Source organism: Mustela nigripes, chromosome 1, assembly GCF_022355385.1.
Source record: "Mustela nigripes isolate SB6536 chromosome 1, MUSNIG.SB6536, whole genome shotgun sequence".
In the NCBI taxonomy this organism is placed as follows: Eukaryota; Metazoa; Chordata; class Mammalia; order Carnivora; family Mustelidae; genus Mustela; species Mustela nigripes.
Window position 1 is genome coordinate 91,900,067 of NC_081557.1, and position 18,981 is coordinate 91,919,047.

General features: G+C 46.3%; 1 protein-coding gene across 3 annotated transcripts in view; it reads right to left on the bottom strand.

Annotated features, from left to right (window-relative positions):
* Positions 1–18,353, bottom strand: part of CEP164 (centrosomal protein 164) — a 61,065-nt gene extending 42,712 nt beyond the window's left edge. For 2 of the 3 annotated variants that reach the window (XM_059416496.1, XM_059416489.1), the window contains exons 1-4: positions 18,234–18,353; positions 12,891–12,993; positions 8,056–8,167; positions 162–366 (exon numbers count right to left, since the gene is read on the bottom strand). In XM_059416496.1, coding sequence (XP_059272479.1) covers positions 162–366; positions 8,056–8,167; positions 12,891–12,972 — 399 coding nt within the window. In that variant the 5' untranslated portion in view covers positions 12,973–12,993; positions 18,234–18,353. Of the gene's footprint in view, positions 1–161; positions 367–8,055; positions 8,168–12,890; positions 12,994–17,985; positions 18,088–18,233 lie in introns of those variants that run through there. The other variant, XM_059416494.1, reaches the window with a different exon arrangement.
* Between the last annotated feature and the right edge of the window lie 628 nt (positions 18,354–18,981).

Genomic DNA, 18,981 nt, shown 5'->3' on the forward strand with positions numbered 1-18,981 from the left:
AATTTTCCAAGAGACAGGCAGATCAGAGGTGATATACTATGAAGAAACTGCTGTATTATTGGTGCTGTTCTTAACTTCCCAGCTGGAAAGGCCTAGAGGCTCCCAACATTCCCTTAGGTCTCAGCCCTGGACTCTCTGGGAACTGGCAGCCACGGACTCACCAGCAGACTTTTGGGATTCTCTTTGTCCTTCTTATCTTTCTTTTCCTTTTTCTTTTTCTTGTCTTTCTTCTTAATGGCTCCAGGAGCTGACAGCTTCCCCCGCTCTTGGATTACCAAGTTCCGATAGTGCTCGTCACACGGATGGTCCCACGTGGACTGCCCATTGGCAAAGTTGAAATAGTAAATATCACCTGTGATGTCCTGGCTGTGGACAACAGAGATCAGAAATTAGTCTCTGCTCAGGCCCAAAGCTACTTAGGGGAAAAAAGAAAGAGAAGAAAAGTGGCCAGGAGATGGAGAAGAAGGAAGAATGGCGTGAGAGGAGCAGACGGAGAAAGAGGAGGACAAGAGGACACAGGGAGGATTAACACAGAACAGAAGGGTACCATGTGGCTAAGACAGGACTTAACTTAGCTAGGAACAAAGGACTGGGATGCCTAAGGACTTCTCTAGAAGAAGATATATAATCATCGGGGTTCCTGGGAATTCATGCTGGATTGGAGTAGGTATAAACTTGGTTTTAGATGGTAAGTACAGACGCCATGGGATCCTGGAGATAAATTCAAGGGTCAACCTTGTTTACTATTTTTATAAATGGCATAAGGAAGAAAGAGCCATTCCGAAAGCTCTGGTTTTGCAGAAGACTCTGAACTCACAAGAGGTGACAATCCAAGTCAGTGGGGATCAACGATAGAAGAAGATAACGTAGGGACACCTGGGTGGCACAGTCGGTTGAACGTCCGACTCTTGAGATGGGCTCAAGACTCGATCACAGGGTCATGGAGCCTGCTTGAGATTCTCTCTCTCCCTCTGCCCGCCCCCCAGGTTCTCTCTTTTTCTCTCTCTCTCCCTCTAAAAAAAAATAAAAAGAAGAAAAACAACATAAAAGGTGCATTTCAAGAATCTGTGTTTTGACATAGACAAGCCCAAAACGAGCCATTCATTACGTTCACTGTTGTCAACAATCCATTGGGACAGCTATTAGAAAAACAAGAAACAAACCACACATTCACAACAGCAATATAAAAAGACACAATACCCAGGACTAAATTCAAAGTGTGCAAAATCTTTATAAAGCTTTACCAAAAAATCAGGAAAAAGGAAAAAAAGAAAAAGCACTTGGAGAGACAGTCCCTGCTACTGAATAGAAAGACTCGAGCCTGGCTGGCTCAGTTGGCAGGGCACATGATTCTTGATCTTGGGGTTATGAGTTCAAGCCCCACACTGGGTGTAGTGACTACATTTAAAAAAAAAAAAAAAAAAAGACTCACGCCTATAAACATGCTGATAATCCTCAAATTAATGTATAAATTCAATACAATCCCAGTAGAATCCCAAACAGGCTCCTTATAAAACTTGACAAGCTCAATCGCGATTCTTTTTATTTTTATTTATTTTTTTAAAAGATTTTATTTATTTATTTGACAGAGAGAGATCACAAGTAGGCAGAGAGGCAGACAGAGAGAGGAGGAAGCAGGCTCCCCACTGAGCAGAGAGCCTGATGCGGGACTCAATCCCAGGACCCTGAGATCATGACCTGAGCTGAAGGCAGCGGCTTAACCCACTTAGCCACCCAGGCACCCCTATTTTTATTTTTTATTTTTTATGAACATATAATATATTTTTATCCCCAGGGGTACAGGTCTATGAATCGCCAGGTTTACACACTTCACAGCACTCCCTCAATCGTGATTCTAATAAAAGAGAAAACATGCAGAAATAAGCAGGGAAAATATCAGGAATGAAAGATAAAAAGCTAACAAATGACAGAGAAGCACACAAGAAGGTGCACGACACCCGTGACCATTAGGGAACGTGAGCTGCCACTTCAGGCCCAGCAGCACAGCTGCTGCCAAACAAGCAGGGACGAACAGGTATGGGCGAGGATGTGGGGACACCGGACCCTTGCACACTGTTGGTGGGGATGGAAAGGGGTGCAGCCACCATGAGAAACAGTGTGGTGGTTCCCTAAAAATTAAAACCAGAACTCCCATATGACCCAGTAATTCCACCCAAAAACACTGAAAGTGGGGATTCAAGCAGACTTTTGTACACCATGTTCACAGCAGCATTATTCACAATAGCAGAAGGGTGTAAGCAGCCCAAATGCCCACCAACAGACAAACAAATGAACAAAATGTAGCACAGACATACCCTAGAATTTTATTCCACCTTGAAGAGGAAGGAGATACCGACACAGGCTACCACACAGATGAAGCCCGCAGATGTGATGCTAAGTAAAATAAGCCAGACACAAAAGGACCAATACTGTGGGTCCACTGATGCAGTCTAAAACAGGTTAATAAGCAGAGACGGAAAGTAGATCAGAGGTTGCCCAGAGCTGGCAGGTGGGGAGAGTGGGCACAGACTTTCAGTTTAGAAGCTGAAAAAGCTCTGGAACTGGGTGGTGGTAATGCTTACACAACACTGTGAATGTGCTTCGTGCCACTCAACTGTCTACCTAAAAATGGTTAAAACAGGACATTTTATGTTATGTATGTTTTACCAGAAAAAAAAATTACAAAAAATGTATAATCTCAGTGTGATAAAAGAAAGAGTAAAGACATTAAAAAACAGGAGAATGGAAGAAAATAATAGAAACAGTAGTAGAAGATTCATACACAGAAAAATCAGTTTCACCTTCTCCAAAATAAAAAGATAAGCCACCCAGCAGACAAAACTGGCAAAGGATATAAAGAAGCAAACGGCCAACAGAGGGCCAGTTCCACTCAATGAACAATTTGAGAAATGCAAATTCAAAAGATCAGGTATAATTTCCTGAGTATAATTTGAGTGACAATTTTTTTTTACTGATCATTTCTGGGGGCTTGACAATGTTATAATTGATAATATTTTTAAATGAACCACATGTGCTATTATTGGAGGGATTGTTAAACTGTAATGGAAAGTAATTTGGCATTAACTAATGATATTTAAATTCGGCATATCTTTAAACACGTTGATTCAAAATCTAGAAATCTAAAATCAAATCACATCTAAAATCAAATTCTAGAAATTTCTTCTCAAGACACACATACCATCTCAGGCAATGTGCTTGAAACCAAACTGAAGGAAACATCTGACCTCTCCTCACCTGGGGCCAAATTCTCAGAGGCCAGAAAAAGAAAGAACACATGAAGCCTAATTAGTATGAGAAGTAACAGGTCAATAGTCTGGTGTCTGACCTAGACAGAGACCTTTCAAACCTGGGTTTTAATGCCAACTGATAGTCACAAAAGATGACCTTAGGCTTTCAGGAATCTGGAAACCAAGAATGAGACCCTTGCATATGGCTGGGCCCTTAAGGCTTCTTGCTCCCTGAGTAGAAAAACATAGTGGAGCAAGGACCCAATGCAGGCCTAGGCAGGCAAAATCAAATTTCATTAAAAATTAAAACCCCAAGACACATGTAGACAGAGTCCAAATTGTGGTAAGGAAATCCCAAATCAGAAAATTAATGTAAAAATTTAGTCCTAAACCCACTGAAAAATCCTCGGCATAAGCTACTGTAAAGCCACTCAACAACCTAGGAATAAAAGACAGAAAATACTCTATAGAAGATGGAGTCCAGGGGTGCCTGGGTGGCTCAGTGGGTTAAAGCCTCTGCCTTCGGCTCGGGTCATGAGCTCAGGGTCCTGGGATCGAGCCCTGCGTCGGGCTCTCTGCTCGGTGGAGAGCCTGCTTTCCTCTCTCTCTCTGCCTGCCTCTCTGCCTACTTGTGATCTCTGTCTGTTAAATAAATAAACTCTTAAAAAAAAAAAAAGAAGATGGAGTCCAAAAGTCCCAATACTTAATTAACAAACCCCATGGGGGAGATAGTTCATGGTGAAGGGGAATCAAAGCCAGCGAAGACAAGCATTAGCACACAAGGACACTTGGCATGGTAGAATCATCAAAAGAAAACTAAAATTAACTACAACTAAAATTACTGTAGAGTTAAAAAGAGTAGAAGCCATAATGAAAGAACAGAACTCAAAAAAAAAAAAATAAGACATATTGAAAAAACATAACGGAACTTGTAAGAATTGGTAAAATCATTAAATTAGGGGAGGAAAGGGGGATGAAGAGACAGGACTCCTCAAAGAAAGAAAGCACCCAAATCCTGAACTTGGGAAATAGAAATAAATACACACCTGATACAATGCAGTGAAAATATAGAACACCAAAGATAAAAATAAAATTATAAAAATAATCAGAAGGGGGAAAGATTTACTACCCACTAAGGAACAACAAATGAGACCAAGAAAATATGTCTTATTAAGGAAAACCATAAGTCAGAAGATAATGGTACATAATATTGGCCAAGACTGTTCAAATTCAAGAGACAATTCTGTACTCAATTAAACTGTTATTCAGAGTGAGACCAGACAAAAGTGCCTAGGGACACAGGAAGACAAACACATCTAGATGCTTGATAGAAAGAATATTTATAGAACCCTATATTGAAAAATGAGAGACTACATTCTTATTGAAAACACCTAGAACATTTACACAAATAGAACCACTTACTGAACCAGAAAAGAGGTCTTGACTTGTAATAAAAAAATGAATAAATAAAATTGGAAATCAATAATAAAAAAAAATACCCAAACTCTATCTACCTCATCCCCTTCAAAATGTTATTTTAGAATATAGATACTTAACAACATTTTAGAAAATCAAATCCAATAAGATATGATCATGACCAGGTGGACTTTATCCCAGGAATGTAAGGTCAGTTTAATATTTGAAAATCAATCAATATCATTGACCATATTAAGTTTAAAACAGAAAAAAAAAAAAAAAAACCACGATCCTATCAATAGATACAGAAAAAATATTTGGTAAAAACCTATATGCTTTTTGACTTAGACTCCAAGCAAGCCAGGAATATAGGGAATTTCTTCACCTTGACAAAGGGCATTTACAAAAACTACAGCTAACACCATACTCAATCCCTTAAGATCAGGAACAAAGCAAAAATATCCATTGTCACCACTTCTATTATTGGCAGCTCTAGTCAGTACAGTATGGAAAGAAATAAAAATAAAAGGCATCCAGATTGGAAAGGAAGAAGTAAAAATGTCTTTTGCACGAAGACGATGATCACATATATAGGAAATCCTATGTAATCTACAAAACTATTAGAAATGACATATGTGGGGCACCTGGGTGGCTCAGTCAATTGAGTATCAGACTCTTGATTTCAGCTCAGGTCATGATCTTGGGGTCATGAGACTGAGCTCCCCACCCCATCCTCTGCTTTGGGCTTCATGCTCAGAGGGCAGTCTGCTCTCTCCCTCTCCCTCCCTCCTACTCCCCCAGCTCACTGTGTGCCCAAGAGCACACACACTTCTCTCTCAAATAAATAAATAAATCTATTTAAAAAAAGAACTGACACATGAGTTTACAAGGTTGCCAGCTACAAGATCAATATACAAAAATGAATTTTATTTCTATATAAAAATAATAGGAAATTGAAATTTTAATATATACCATTCACAGAAACATCAAAAATACACACTACTCAGGAATAAATTTAACAAAATATGGGCAAGACACGTACACTAAAAACCATGAAACATTTCTTAAAGAACCACCTAAATAAACAGAGAAGGGCCCTGCTCAGGGGTTGAAAGCCTCCATGTAATTTTAGAGGTCAGTTCTCCCTAAATTGATTTAGGGAGAACTAAATGCCAATCAAAATCTTAATAGGATTTTCTTTTTCTTGTAGAAAATGACAAGCGGATTCTAAAATTCATACGGAAATGCAGAGGACCTACAATAATTACAACTTGGAAAACAGTGAACAAAGCGGGAGGATTTACCCTAAATGACCTCAAGACTTATAATAAAGCTACAGTAATCAAGATAGTACATACAGTATCGGTGTTAAGGTAGACAAACAGATCAATGGAAGAGAGCAGAGAAGCCAGAAGTAGACCCACACATAGGATTAATTTGCAAAAAAAAAAATCGAAACACCCTTCAGTACAAGAGTGGTTAAATAAATCAGGATTTTTAAAAATTAGGGCACATCTCTACTTGCAAAAGTGTGTAGCTGATAAAAGGCTAAGGTGGGCCACACATTGACAAAAGAACAGCAACAATGTATATTGCACACACTTAGTGTAACAAACAAAACCATGTGCGTCCTGTGGGGTGTGTTCTCAAGGCCAGGAAGGAAGTCACCAATTAACAGTAGTTACTCTTGGAACTGACAGGGTAGAAGATGGCACGTGCAGATAAATTTTAATGACACAGTGTTTTAAAAATTGCAGGAGAGTTCATGCTCCCTTCCAAGCTGAGGGAACACCGGCGGGAACACTGGCCACCACGAGCAGGAGAGTGAAGGCAGCGGGCACACGGGCACCCGGCTGACCCACAACCGACGACGGTGTCTTCCCTTCCACCCTCCGCTTTCCTTTTTACAAACACGGCTGCCATTTATTTATTAGGTATGTGTGCATTAAGGTATTACTATACTGATTATACTTCTCGTGTGGTTTTTCATTCAAAAATGGATCCAAAAGCAAAACAGCACGTGTACCAACAAGCATAAAAACAAAAACGGAGAAGACAGAGATTAATGGATGAGGCAAATGTCCGGGCCCCCAGGGCAGATAAGTCAGGTAAGCACCCAACTCTTGGTCACGATCAAGGTCATGATCTCCTGGGATCAAGCTCCAGCATCAGACTCTGCCCTGGGCATGGAATCTGCTTGAAGATTCTCTCCCTCTACCCCTCCCCTCATGTGTACTCTCTAAAATAAACGAACAAATCTGTGGAAAAAAATAGGTAAGGCAAATGTGGGTATCAGGGTGGATACTGGCAACAAAACAGAAACCACTTCCTACGAACTTATCCTACAAACCCAACCATGTGTCCTCGGCACCTGGAATACTGTGTACAGCACGGACAGACTTCTTATGAGAAAGATGAAACTGGAGGAGATCCAAAAAGACGCAGCTAAAAAGATCAAGAGAACGCGGAACCTGCCACCTAAGGAGAAGCTAAAAGGATTACGTATGATTCTTCAGCAGGGATGGGTAAGGCCACAGATGCAGTCATTTTGAAGCTTGGCCAACACACTGAATGGGATGGGTAAGAGCAGAATAATTACACCGTGCCCACAAAACCATGCCAGACCGGCAGAACAGAGGCCCCCAGAAGACACCTGGGGCACTAGCTGGGGAAAAGCATAGGCAAGTGGCACACTCCAGAAGGAAGTAAACTTAGCACACACTTGCAGAGGCAAGGTGGTGCGCACTGCACCCGTGACAGGAAGAACAGAGCAGGAGGCCAGAAGAGAGAACAGGTGTCACTGTCCCCCAAGAGTGGGGCAGGATGCAGTTCTCAGGCGACGACAGCCTGGAAACAGCTGCCAAGACCCTGTTAGCCTCCTCACCATCAACCTGGTTCCCTGACGCAAGCTGAGTGGGTCTACTTGCCACCATTCAGGGAGCTCAGAGCCAAACTAAAAATAGGAACGAATCCACAACTCAAAGTCAGAGACAGGTTGCCAAGGGAGACAGAATCCCCTCCAGGCTGTGGGACCCCACCACAGCCCTCCTTAGCACCAGATCCACCGTGGACATGCTGACCGGGTCTCAGTATTGTCACTCTCCATGGCAGTCTGCAAAGAATAGCAATGATACCTCCCCAGCGTGTGGGAAACAGACACTGCCCTTGCAAGACCTGACCCAAAGCAGCCGCTCCTGGGACCCTGGACCAAGCAGGTTGGCGTAAGCTCAGACCCAAGGCGTCAGGTGGCGCAGCAGGGGGACAGCCCACTGCCATTCCCAGCTCTGTGCAGGACAGGCTTCAAAAGGTGGCAAATGCAAGCTCACCTCCAGGGCCAGCTCCCTCTGCCTGGGAGAGGCCAAGCCAGTGGGCCGCATGCGTGCTGACTTACCAGGGCTTCCACTCCACAGGCAGCGGGGCCACAATGCCCTCCCTCGCCAACCACATCAGTTCCGGCTCTTTGACGGGATCAATACCAATCTCTCTGGCGAACTCGAGAATTTCTGCAAGAAGAGGCAAGAGAATGAGAAAGGAAAAAAGTTGGGGATGTGGAAAGGAGAAAAAAAATCAAAGGTGTGCAACAGTATACCTTGTGCAATAGTAAGAAATAATAACAAATATACCTATTGGCTCCCGGTTCCTGTTACTATTTGACTTTGGACCCAAGTTCCTGACCGGAGCTCCAAAAGCCCCGGGAACTTCCAAAGAATCTTTTCTACCAATGAGGTGATTCTGGGCAGACTCCTGGATGGGGGACGATCACTAGAGAGACCAAGCCATGTTTAGAAGCTTGGGCCTTGGGGCACCTGGCTGGCTCAGCTGGTAAACCATGCAACTCTTGATCTCAGGGTGGTGAGTTTGAGCCCCATGCTAGTGTAGAGATTACTTAAATAAAAAATCTGGAAAAAAAGGGGGGGCTACCTGGGAGGCTCATTCGGTTAAGCATCTGCCTTGGACTCAGGTCATGATCCACAGGGTCCTGGGCTCGAGCCCCATGTCAGCCCTGATAAGCAGGGAGCCGACTTCTCCCTACGCGCCTCTCCCAGGCTCCCATGCACACATGCCCTCTCTCTCTAAAACAAATAAATAACATCTTAAAAAAAAAAAAAAAAAAGAAACTTGGAACTTTTAGCCTCACCCCCATTTCCCGGAGAGGGGCTCAAAAAGAAGTTAATGATCAATCATGACTTGGTGAAGAAGCTTCCATAAAGATCCCTAAACTACAGGGCTCAGAGAGCTGCGGTGGTTGGTAAGCACTATCATGTGCTGGGGGGACCTGCATCCCAGGTCTACAGAGACAGAAGCTCCTGCACTGGGACCCTCTTGGACCTCAAGCTATGGATCACCGTATCTGGCTATTCATCTGTATCCTTTATGAGAGCCTTTATTATATAATAAACTGGAAAGTATATGTTTTAAGTGTTTCCCTGAGTTCTGTGGCCTGTTCTAGCAAACTATCAAACCCAAAGAGGGGGACATGGGACTCTGGTGTCTCGCTTGTTGGTCAGAAGTACCAGGCACAGCCTGGGACTTGCTACAGCAAGTCTGAAGTAAGGGCAGTCTTGTGGGACTGAGCCCTCAGCCTGTGGAATCAGATGCTCTCTCTGGGGACACAGTGTCAGGGCTGAACTGAATTGTAGGACATACAGCTGGTGTTAGGAAATCCCCAGACATCTAGTGCTAGCATTTTGACTGTGAGAGTAAAGGAAAAGCAGAGTTTCTTCCTAGACAACTTTTTTTCTACTTCACCTTTACTCTCTAAATTTTCCTAAGTGAGCAAGTGTTATGTCTCTAACTATAAACAATAAACTTACATAATTTCATCTTTTTTTTAAAGATTTTATTTACTTATTTAACAGAGAGAGATCACAAGTAGGCAGAGAGGCAGGCAGAGAGAGAGCAGGAAGCAGGCTCCCTGCTGAGCAGAGACCCCAATGTGGGGCTCGATCCCAGGACCCTGGGATCATGACCTGAGCCAAAGGCAGAGGTTTTAACCCACTGAGCCATCCAGGCGCCCCTAATTTCATGTTCTTAAATGATAAATGGTACACCTGAACCAAGGCATGCTACTGCCATACTCCAGGAATGTCATCTGAAGCCAAGGATGACAAAAGCAAAACGGTAAGACCAAGACCATCAGTGTGGCAGGGACCTGGGGAAGAAGCGCACCAGCCACAGCCAGAGCCATCCTGAATGAGGGCAGCCTTACCGAGACACAAGCTCTCCCAAGATTTCCAAAAGCTTGCTGCAAAAGTGCTTGTCACTCAATCAACGAGCATGAACTCAACTAGAGAAGACTAAGCCCCCGGAGAACCTTACCGACCCACGAACAGAGTCTAAACCACGGGGCAGGTGTCTGAATGGAGATCTGCACCGTGTGCCCGGGAGCAGAGACAGAGCAGTGACTTCTGCTCAGGGTCCTGGGACGTCTGAGCTGAGAAAGGGGGACGATACTTGAGCAGCCTTGTTCTCCACTCAACCCTCTCACCCATGACGGCAGTTGTTTCTTTTAGACTATATATTATATATTATAGACTCTGAGACTTGCGTTATACTCTTGTGGGAAGCATTTAGAAAGCTCTTTCACCACAGACCTGGGGGAACTAGGGAGATATATATATATACATATACATACTAAGAGCTAGTTCACACCAACAGGGAAAAAGACAGATGATAACCACTGGAATGTCACCAGAGCTCCCAGGAATAATGAAATAAACACAACGATGCTTCAGCTGCTAAGAGCCCAGGCCAGAAAAGCATCACCAGTTTGGGTCATCTCAGGGGGAATGGGAAGGATGACACACCTGGGGACCAGGGAAGAAAAAGCACTTTTTCAAAGGACCAGCTGCAATTTGGCTAGCCAGGGACCAACTTATTCACAGAGCTCACAAATAGTTTTTGAGTGCTTCCTGTGTGCTGTGAATAAGAGAATCAGTCCCTGTCCTTATGGAGAAGAAACCACTAGTAAAGAAGTGAACAGACAACTGCACAAAGAATTGCAGCTTCTGATAAAGGAAATGAAGGAAGTAAATGAGGTACGAGAGAGAACGTCAAGGTGGAGGGGAGCACTCCTTTGCAAAGGGTCAAGAAACCTCTCAGAATGGAACACAAATGAAACCTAGAGGAGACAAGGAGCTGGCTGTGCAGAGCACTGAGGAAAGAGCACTCAGGTGCAAAAGGCCTGTAGCAAGTGGTGGTTTGGCCCCTCTGGGGACTGTCAGAAAGACTGGCAGAGAAGGAAAGAGAGAACGGCACTGGGTGACCCCAGCCAGGTGGCAGGCTGGGTCATGCAGAGTCCCGCACACCCCACTAAGGGTGCTCTGCTAAATAGAATAGATTATGACTACAAGCAGAGCCCTGCTATGATCTGCTTTACACTGTAAGAACACTCTGGTGCAAGCGGGAGCACAAACAGGAAGGCGGTGGCTTTCGTGAGGACACCTGGCGGCGGGTCCCAGCTGCACCGCTCAGCAGACCTGTGCCTTGAGGGAAGTTGGTTTACCTTCCTATGCCCCATTTCCTCATCTGTAAAATGGGAATGGTAACAGTATCTAACTCATGGAGCTGTTGCAAGGGTTGAAAAGAAGTACATGTGGGGCACCTGGCTGACTCCACTGGAAGAGCATGCAACTCCTGATCTCAGGGCTGTGAGTTCAAGCCCCATGCAGGGTACAGAGATCACTTAAATTTAAGTTAAAAAAAAAAAAATTTTTTTTTTAAAAAGAGTAAAGGAGATACATGTAAAGTTCTTAGCACAGAAACCAGTACAGAGGAGTACTCAGTAAATTCTGTTATTTCTGCTGTTTAAAAACAACGGGCGCCTGGGTGGCTCAGTCGTTAAGCATCTGCCTTCCACTCAGGTCATGATCCCAGAGTCCTGGCATCGAGCCCTGCACGGGGCTCCCTGCTCGGTGGGAAGCCTGCTTCTCCCTCTCCCACTCCCCATGCTTGTGTTCCCTCTCTCACTGTGTCCATCTCTGTCAAATAAATACATAAAATCTTTTTTTTTTTTTTTAAAGGCTTTAGGGGGCATCTGGGTGGCTCAGTGGGTTAAGGCCTCTGCCTTCGGCTCAGGTCATGATCCCAGTGTCCTGGGATTGAGCCCCACATCAGGCTCTCTGCTTGGCAGGGAGCCTGCTTCCTCCTCTCTCTGCCTGCTTCTGCCTGCTTTGATTTCTGTCTGTCAAATAAATAAAATCTTTAAAAAAAAAAAAAAGGCTTTAGTTTTCATATTAAGAAATTGGGTTACCTCCTGGCTTTAGGACACACTGTATCCCCTACCATTTTTTATTTTTAAGATGGACTCCTTTTTTTTTTTTTAAATATTCATTCATTCATTCATTCATTTGAAAATTTTATTTTTAAGTAACCTCTACACCCAACATAGGGCTCAAATTCACAACCCTGAGATTGGGTCACATGCTCTACAGACTGTGTCAGCCAGGCGCCCCTATTATTTTCATTTTAAAATTAATCATTGGTCAGGGGCACCTGGATGGCTCAGTCAGTCAAGCGTCTGCCTCAGGCTCAGGTCATGATCCCAGGGTCCTGGGATTGAGCCCCACATCGGGCTCCTTGTTCAGTGGGGAGTCTGCTTCTCCCTCTCTCCCTTGCTCATTCTCTCTCTAATAAATAAACAAAAATAAATTAAATTAATCACTGATCCAACCCAGTCAGCAAACCTTTTGTGTGAAGAGCTAGACTAAGTATTTTAGGCTTTGTGAATGACAGGGCTCCTGCCACACCCCTCAGCACTGCCCTGTGCCATGAAAAGCAGCCACAGACAATACATAAGCAAAAGCATGGCTATTTTCTTTTTTTTTTTTTTTTTTTTAATTTTTTTTTTAAGACTTTATTTATTTATTTGACAGACAGAGATCACAGGTAGACAGAGAGGCAGGCAGAGAGAGAGAGGAGGAAGCAGGCTCCCTGCCAAGCAGAGAGCCCGATGCGGGACTCGATCCCAGGACCCTGAGATCATGACCTGAGCCGAAGGCAGCGGCTTAACCCACTGAGCCACCCAGGCGCCCCTAGCATGGCTATTTTCTAATAAAACTTTATTTACAAGAAGACAACAGGCCAGGTCAGGTCCATGGACTATAGTTTTCCCTGATCTAACCGAATACACGGAGTGGCCCTACACACACAGCACGCTTCGTATTGGAAGGACAGAGCTCAATCCGAGATCATCCCTGCCCTCGAACTGCACCCCCAGCCTCTTACCTTGCTCACTGGGGATGTAGGTCTCATCATAATCTTCTTCTAGAACCAGCTGGTCTCCTATGCGGATGGGTCTTCCCGCCATGATTGGTCTGGGCTCAAACACCTGCGGTCCCAAACACCCGCGCCCAAAGAGAAAATCAGTGACCCGGCTTATAAGGGGAAAAACTGGAGCTGGGTCAGACCAGACCATGCACACCAGCTTAGCCGGGAATCTTCCAACTCCAGGGACAGTGAAGGGTGGGACAAACAGCTCAAAACCCAGGCCTTCTAGGCTTTGCACCTGAGAAGGTTCCCTGAGACACACCTCCCAAAGGCTTGCTGAACACATGGTGAGTCACAAAGGATCTGGAAACCCAGCCTTCTCGAGAGTTTGACTTCATAGGCCGCCCGCCCCCAACACAGGAGAAATAATTCACAGTATAGGCCCCCCAGCTAGAAAACCCTAGTGAAACACCAGAGGAACTAGCAGCACCCCTCACCCCCATATACCAACGTATCCCAGGGCAGTCCCAGTCTCAGCACACAACCCTATTTGCCTTCAACCATGTCCTCAGGGAGCTGACGATCTAGTGGCAGTAGCAAATCCAACTTTAATGCTAGAAGGCGGAAGGGGAGTAAAACCATACAGCTCTGGAAATACTAGGAGAGAAGGAACATTCCCGCTGAAGGGAGGATCGCAGGCTTTGTCAAGGGGCTGGGGACGAAGGGCAGTCAAGAGTGGCGTGAGTGGAGAGAGGTGTTCTAGGCCAGGGGACATCGGGTGCAGACAAGCTGTTCTGGAATGCTGGACCCCAACAGGCATGGCAGGGGCTGGGGCGGAAAGCGGTCACGGAGGAGAGCCGTGTAGACCATGCGGAAGAGCCTCACCTCTCCCCTGTGGCAAAGGGAGCTGCTGAGGGCTTTGGTGAAAGAAAGTGGCACAGAGTGGCCTTTTTCTAGGTTGAGAACGTTGGCAGGAGTGGCACGCAGGACCGGAGGAATGAGACTGGTGGAAAACCACTGAGGAGGCCTTAAACGAGGGCAGAAGCAGAGAGAAGGCAGAAGGGGCAGAGGCTGTGATGGCAGGCTTCATAGGACCAGGAAGGAGGACAGTTGGGGGAAAGGGGTCTGACTTGAAACCACGGTTTGCAGCTCCAAGGATGGACCAGTGTCAAACTGTTCAACTGACGAGCTGTCCCCGTTCTAGAATTGCTCCTCCCTTCCAATCCCTCCTCCTGTAACTACTGAGAACCCCGGGTCACAACTCTCCCCTCAGGCAGCTCCCACACCGAAACTCCCCAGGATGCAGAGACAAGTCACCCTGGACAGGGGCTGCCGCGTACGGCGCTGCTGGGAGGGCTGTCACCACCTTGGTATGACTGACACGAGCCTAGAGCAGCCTCTTCAGAAGCTGTCACTGCTCCACCCGGAGCAGCAAGCACAACACAGCCGTCTTCTAGCAGGGGAAGTGAGCAGAAAGACCCTGTCATCCAAAAGAAGGTCAGGAGTGCTCATGGCCTTTTCTGGTAGCTCAGAATCTGTCCCAGGTCCCCCAGAGAGGGACCCATGACGAACAGCACAGGACAGAGGAGGGACTGTTGCTGTGGTCCCCTCCATATCCTGAGAGTTGACAACCAGCCAAGGAACGTATCTTGCCTCAGGACTCACGAGTGATGGCTCCCTCTTTCAGCACACCGGAGCCAAGAAAGTCAGGCTCTGCCCCCTCTCACTTCCACCGTGACATCTCCAAGCAGTAACTTCATGCCTCAGGACGACAGGCTAATGGAAGAAGCGTTCTCCTCTGTGGTGCATCAACCCAAGTGGGGATCTGCTTCCTACCCGAAGATCCCATAACACCCTGCCGAAGTAATGTTCCCTCCACACACAGCAAAGGTAAGTAGGGTCACTGACTCTGGAAAAGCAGAGCAGAAAGGTACCAGGAACCAGATGTAGCTAAAGGAGCCACGGGAATCTTTGAGTTAGGAAGAAGAGGGAAAGGATCCCCGGGGACATCAGGCTAGCCATCATTCGATCCAACAGGGCAGTGATTTTTTTTTTTTAAGATTTTATTTATTTATTTGACAGAAAGAGATGTCACAAGTAAGCAGAGAGGCAGGCAGAGAGAGAAAGAGGGAAGCAGGCTCCCCGCTGAGCAGAAAGCCCGACGCAGGGATCCTGGGGGATCTCAGGACCCCCAGATCATGACCCAAGCCGAAGGCAGCGGCTTAACCCACTGAGCCACCCAGGAGCCCCAGGGCAGTGATCTCTCACAAGGCATTTTATCAACCACCTCAGAGCAACAGAGACATCTCATGTGTGAGAGATGTCACATATTCCTAGACACATCCCATCTCGGGAAAGCAGACGGCAGGTAAAATCTTGTTGCCGCAGAATACCTGATTAGCTATATGGAAAAGGTCAGGAAGAACCCAGAAAATCTAAATTCACGGATCACTCCAAAATCAAACAAATTTTTCCATCAGAAAAAAAATCAAGATGTGGGTGGGCTATATTCTCCCTCCTTTCTTTGCTTTGCCCGGCTTAAGAAAGGATGTGGGTAAGGGCAAGACCAAAAGAACAAGAACTGTAGGAATGAGGAAGGTGGTGGAAAGAGAAATCCTAAGCCTTTAATGACTACTAGACATCATTTATTCATTCGAGAAATATTTATTGAACATCTACTAAGTTTACTTCTTGCTGGCACTAGAGACGTGATGAGGAGTAAAAACACCCGCAAGCTAACAGAGCATACTTACACACACATATGCATAATCAGAGTTCCCTGGGTATGGATTTCTTCCACTCTGCTGGAACAATTACAGAGAAAGTGCAGCCGAGAAAAGCAGGCTTACTGAAGAAGGCATTGGGGAGAAGGCGGGAGATGTGAAAAGTGATTATGTAGTGGTAACTGAGGGCAGGTCTGGGAACGTTCTTGGCTCTGAACCCCAGCTCTGCCATTTACCAGCAGAGCAAACTGCCTCAATTTTCTCATCTGTAAAATGGAGATAACAAGGTCTATCCCAAAGGGCGGTGAGAATAGAATTATTCAATACATGGGCGGGGGCGGGGAGAGAGGGGTAACGCCTGGGTGGCTCAATCAGTTAGGCCTCTGACTCTTGATTTCTACTCAGGTCATGAGATTGAGCCCCACGTCTGGCTCCACACTCAGCATGAAGTCTGCTTGAGATTCTCTGTCTCCCTCTGCCCCTCCTCCTGCTCATGCTCACTCTTGCATGAATGCCCTCTCTAAAAAATATAAATCTTTTTAAAAAATTAAATAAAAATAAATTATTCAATACACATAAAATACTTAAAACATAGTAAGATCTCAATAAATGAGTTGTTGTTATTACTATTACATATCTGAAAGGCCTATTCTACCTTGTTCCAGAGGATAGATAGAGTACCAGGGAATGTAAGTGAAGGCCCTTCTGACATTCAATGACCACTTACTGAACACCGACCATGGGCTGGCACTGTGCTAACTGTTAGGGCTACAAGCCTGATTACATGAGGTCCTGAACTCCAGCTGAGCCTAGCTGAGAAGCCAAACACATAAAGACGTGGTTGTAGAATGTGCGAGGCATGTTAAATAGCAGGAGGTACGAGAAACCAAGGTAAGGACAACTAACCTTATTCTGGAAGATCAGGGAAAGCATCAGAGTAGAGGACCAATGAAAGGACTCTTCAAGAATCAGCAGGAGCTCACCAGGATATGGGAAGAGAAGGCAGAAGAAACAGCATGCACAAAGGCACAGAGGCAGAAAGAACACAGTGGGCGCAGAGAATTCATTTTGACAACAAAAGTTTATATTCACTGAATAATTCCTATGTTCCAAGAACGGTACTAATACTATATATACATCATCATACCCCGTTCTCTCCAAGGGGTAGAAAATATTTTTCCCATTTTTCAAATAAGGAAAGTGAGGCTCGGCAAGGTTAAAGAAAAAAAGAGCAACTTCCCAAGGCTTCACAGATAGCAAAGGGCACAGCCTAACAGACATGCCACCCCCATGTCTCTCTGACCCCAAAGCCTGAGCTCTTCACCACTCCGCCAGCACGCAAGGGACAATGAAAGGGTGGAGTGGCAGGAGAGAGATCTACAGTGGAAGGCCCAGAGCACACTATAAAGGGCTTGGAAGGATTTAGATTGAATCCTGTATGTGAGGAGGAGCCAGTACAGGATTTCACAAAGGAGACAGGCATGATGAGATCTGCAGTTTAGCATGATATTCTGACAGCTGTCTAAGAACTAATTTCAGGAGGGCAAGAACAGAAGCAGAGCGACCACTTAGGAAGCTTTCCTGAAAGCACAGGAAAGAAATTATGAACTAAGCCAGTGGCTGTAAGAATTGAAAGGAAGGACCAGATGCCTACAGTATTAGACTGCAGAATCACAGGACCTGAAGTCTGCAGCAAGTGAGGGATGGGGAGGAGGGAAATCAGGGCACTTAGACTAGCGTGGGATTATCTGTTCACTTCTATGCCTTGCCCAATAGCCCCACCTAGCCTACTCCCTAGAATTTAGGAAATGCCCAGCAAATGTTTGCTGTGTATATCCTAAGACTGAATTCCAGGTGCAGACCTGGCTGAGTGAACGGTGCAGTCCTTCACCGACACAGGAACTACAGGAGGAGGCGCAGCCCTGGGGGGCCAGGATGGCGGGGGAGGGACGCAGCTGGAGATGATCGGTAAGCAGGTCTGAGCTCAGGAAACAGGTGTGGCTGGGGCTCACGGTAGTTAAACAGACGGTCACTGAACTGCGGGAGAAATCACCCAGACCCAGACGCGGCCTGTGGTGAGCAGAAAGGACAGGCCTGCAAAGACGGCTGAGTTAGGAGGCCCGGGAGCGAGGAGTCGTGGAAGCCAAATGAGGGCTGCGATTCCAGGTGGAGGAGATAGATTTTTTTAATCAGTGCAAGGAACGGAAGGGGAAAACAAATCTCCAAAACTTCCCGACTTCCCCAGCTGGCCCAAAGACGGCAGAAGCTCGGGCTAGCCCTGGATTCGGGCGCGGGGAAAACCTCCCCACGAAAGTATTCGAGGGCGGTTCGGAGGCCGGGCCTCACTCTCCATGCACGGGACAAGTAAACGGGCGCCCCAGCAAACTCACACGCTGTCACTCGCGCTCCGGCTCGCCGCTCGCTCCCCGCCGGGACCCCAGCCCAGCCCAGCGCCCCTTCCAACACTCGGAGAGATCCTGGATGGATGCACCCTAGTGCGGCCGCTCCTTCCCAAACCCTCTCCCCAGTTCCCGCCCACACTCGTGCTCCTCCCGCTGGCGGGCACACGGGTGTGCCCCAACTCTCCCGCTTCCCTCCTTCCCCCGCCACCCGACCCCTTCCTCGAGGAGGTCCTCACCTGCCCCCCGCCCCGGGAAGCACTGGACCAACGCTCCCGGCTCTGCGCAGCTTCCCCAGCACCACCCCGGCTCCCCGCTTCCAGGGACGCCGGGGTGTTGCCCTGCAGCGGCCAACAACCACTTCCGGAAAGGGTACCGACTTAGCAACTGAGAGTCCCGCCTCTCCACGGAGCCAATAGGTCGCTGAACGAGAGCGGTGGCACTGCATTGGTTAGAGGTCCCGTCGGGTCACGGAGGACTTGGGCACGTTTTCCCATTGCACGATGGGAGATGTAGTCCAAGATCGTTAATGAGGGAGCCGCAAGGGGTCCTAGGAGAGCTCCGAATTCGATTAGGAGGGGAATTTCTTCCCGGGGCAGGAAAGGGTCATTCATAGTATTTATGGTAACGTGAATTAACTAAAGAAATCTATTCGTCCTCATTTTTTAAGTAGTGTGATTAATATCAGGTGAAGAAGACACTGATCATCAGTAACCCGTTGAGTCTTTAATAAACAAAAGAAATATGAATGTAAGGTAAGGGGAGACCACCTCCCCCACCCCCACAGAAGATGCTTCCCTGGGCTCAGAAGAAATCAGTGAGCACCTGATCAGGACTTGAGAGCTGTGTTTTCCCGGTGTTTACCTTTGACCCAGAGCCCAGGGCTGTTGAATGTCTGCAACAATGGGGATGATAACATCACTCATAACTATTTCAAAGAGTCTGTTTCAGAAGAAAAAGGTGACAAGCGTGCCTGGCTGGTTCAGT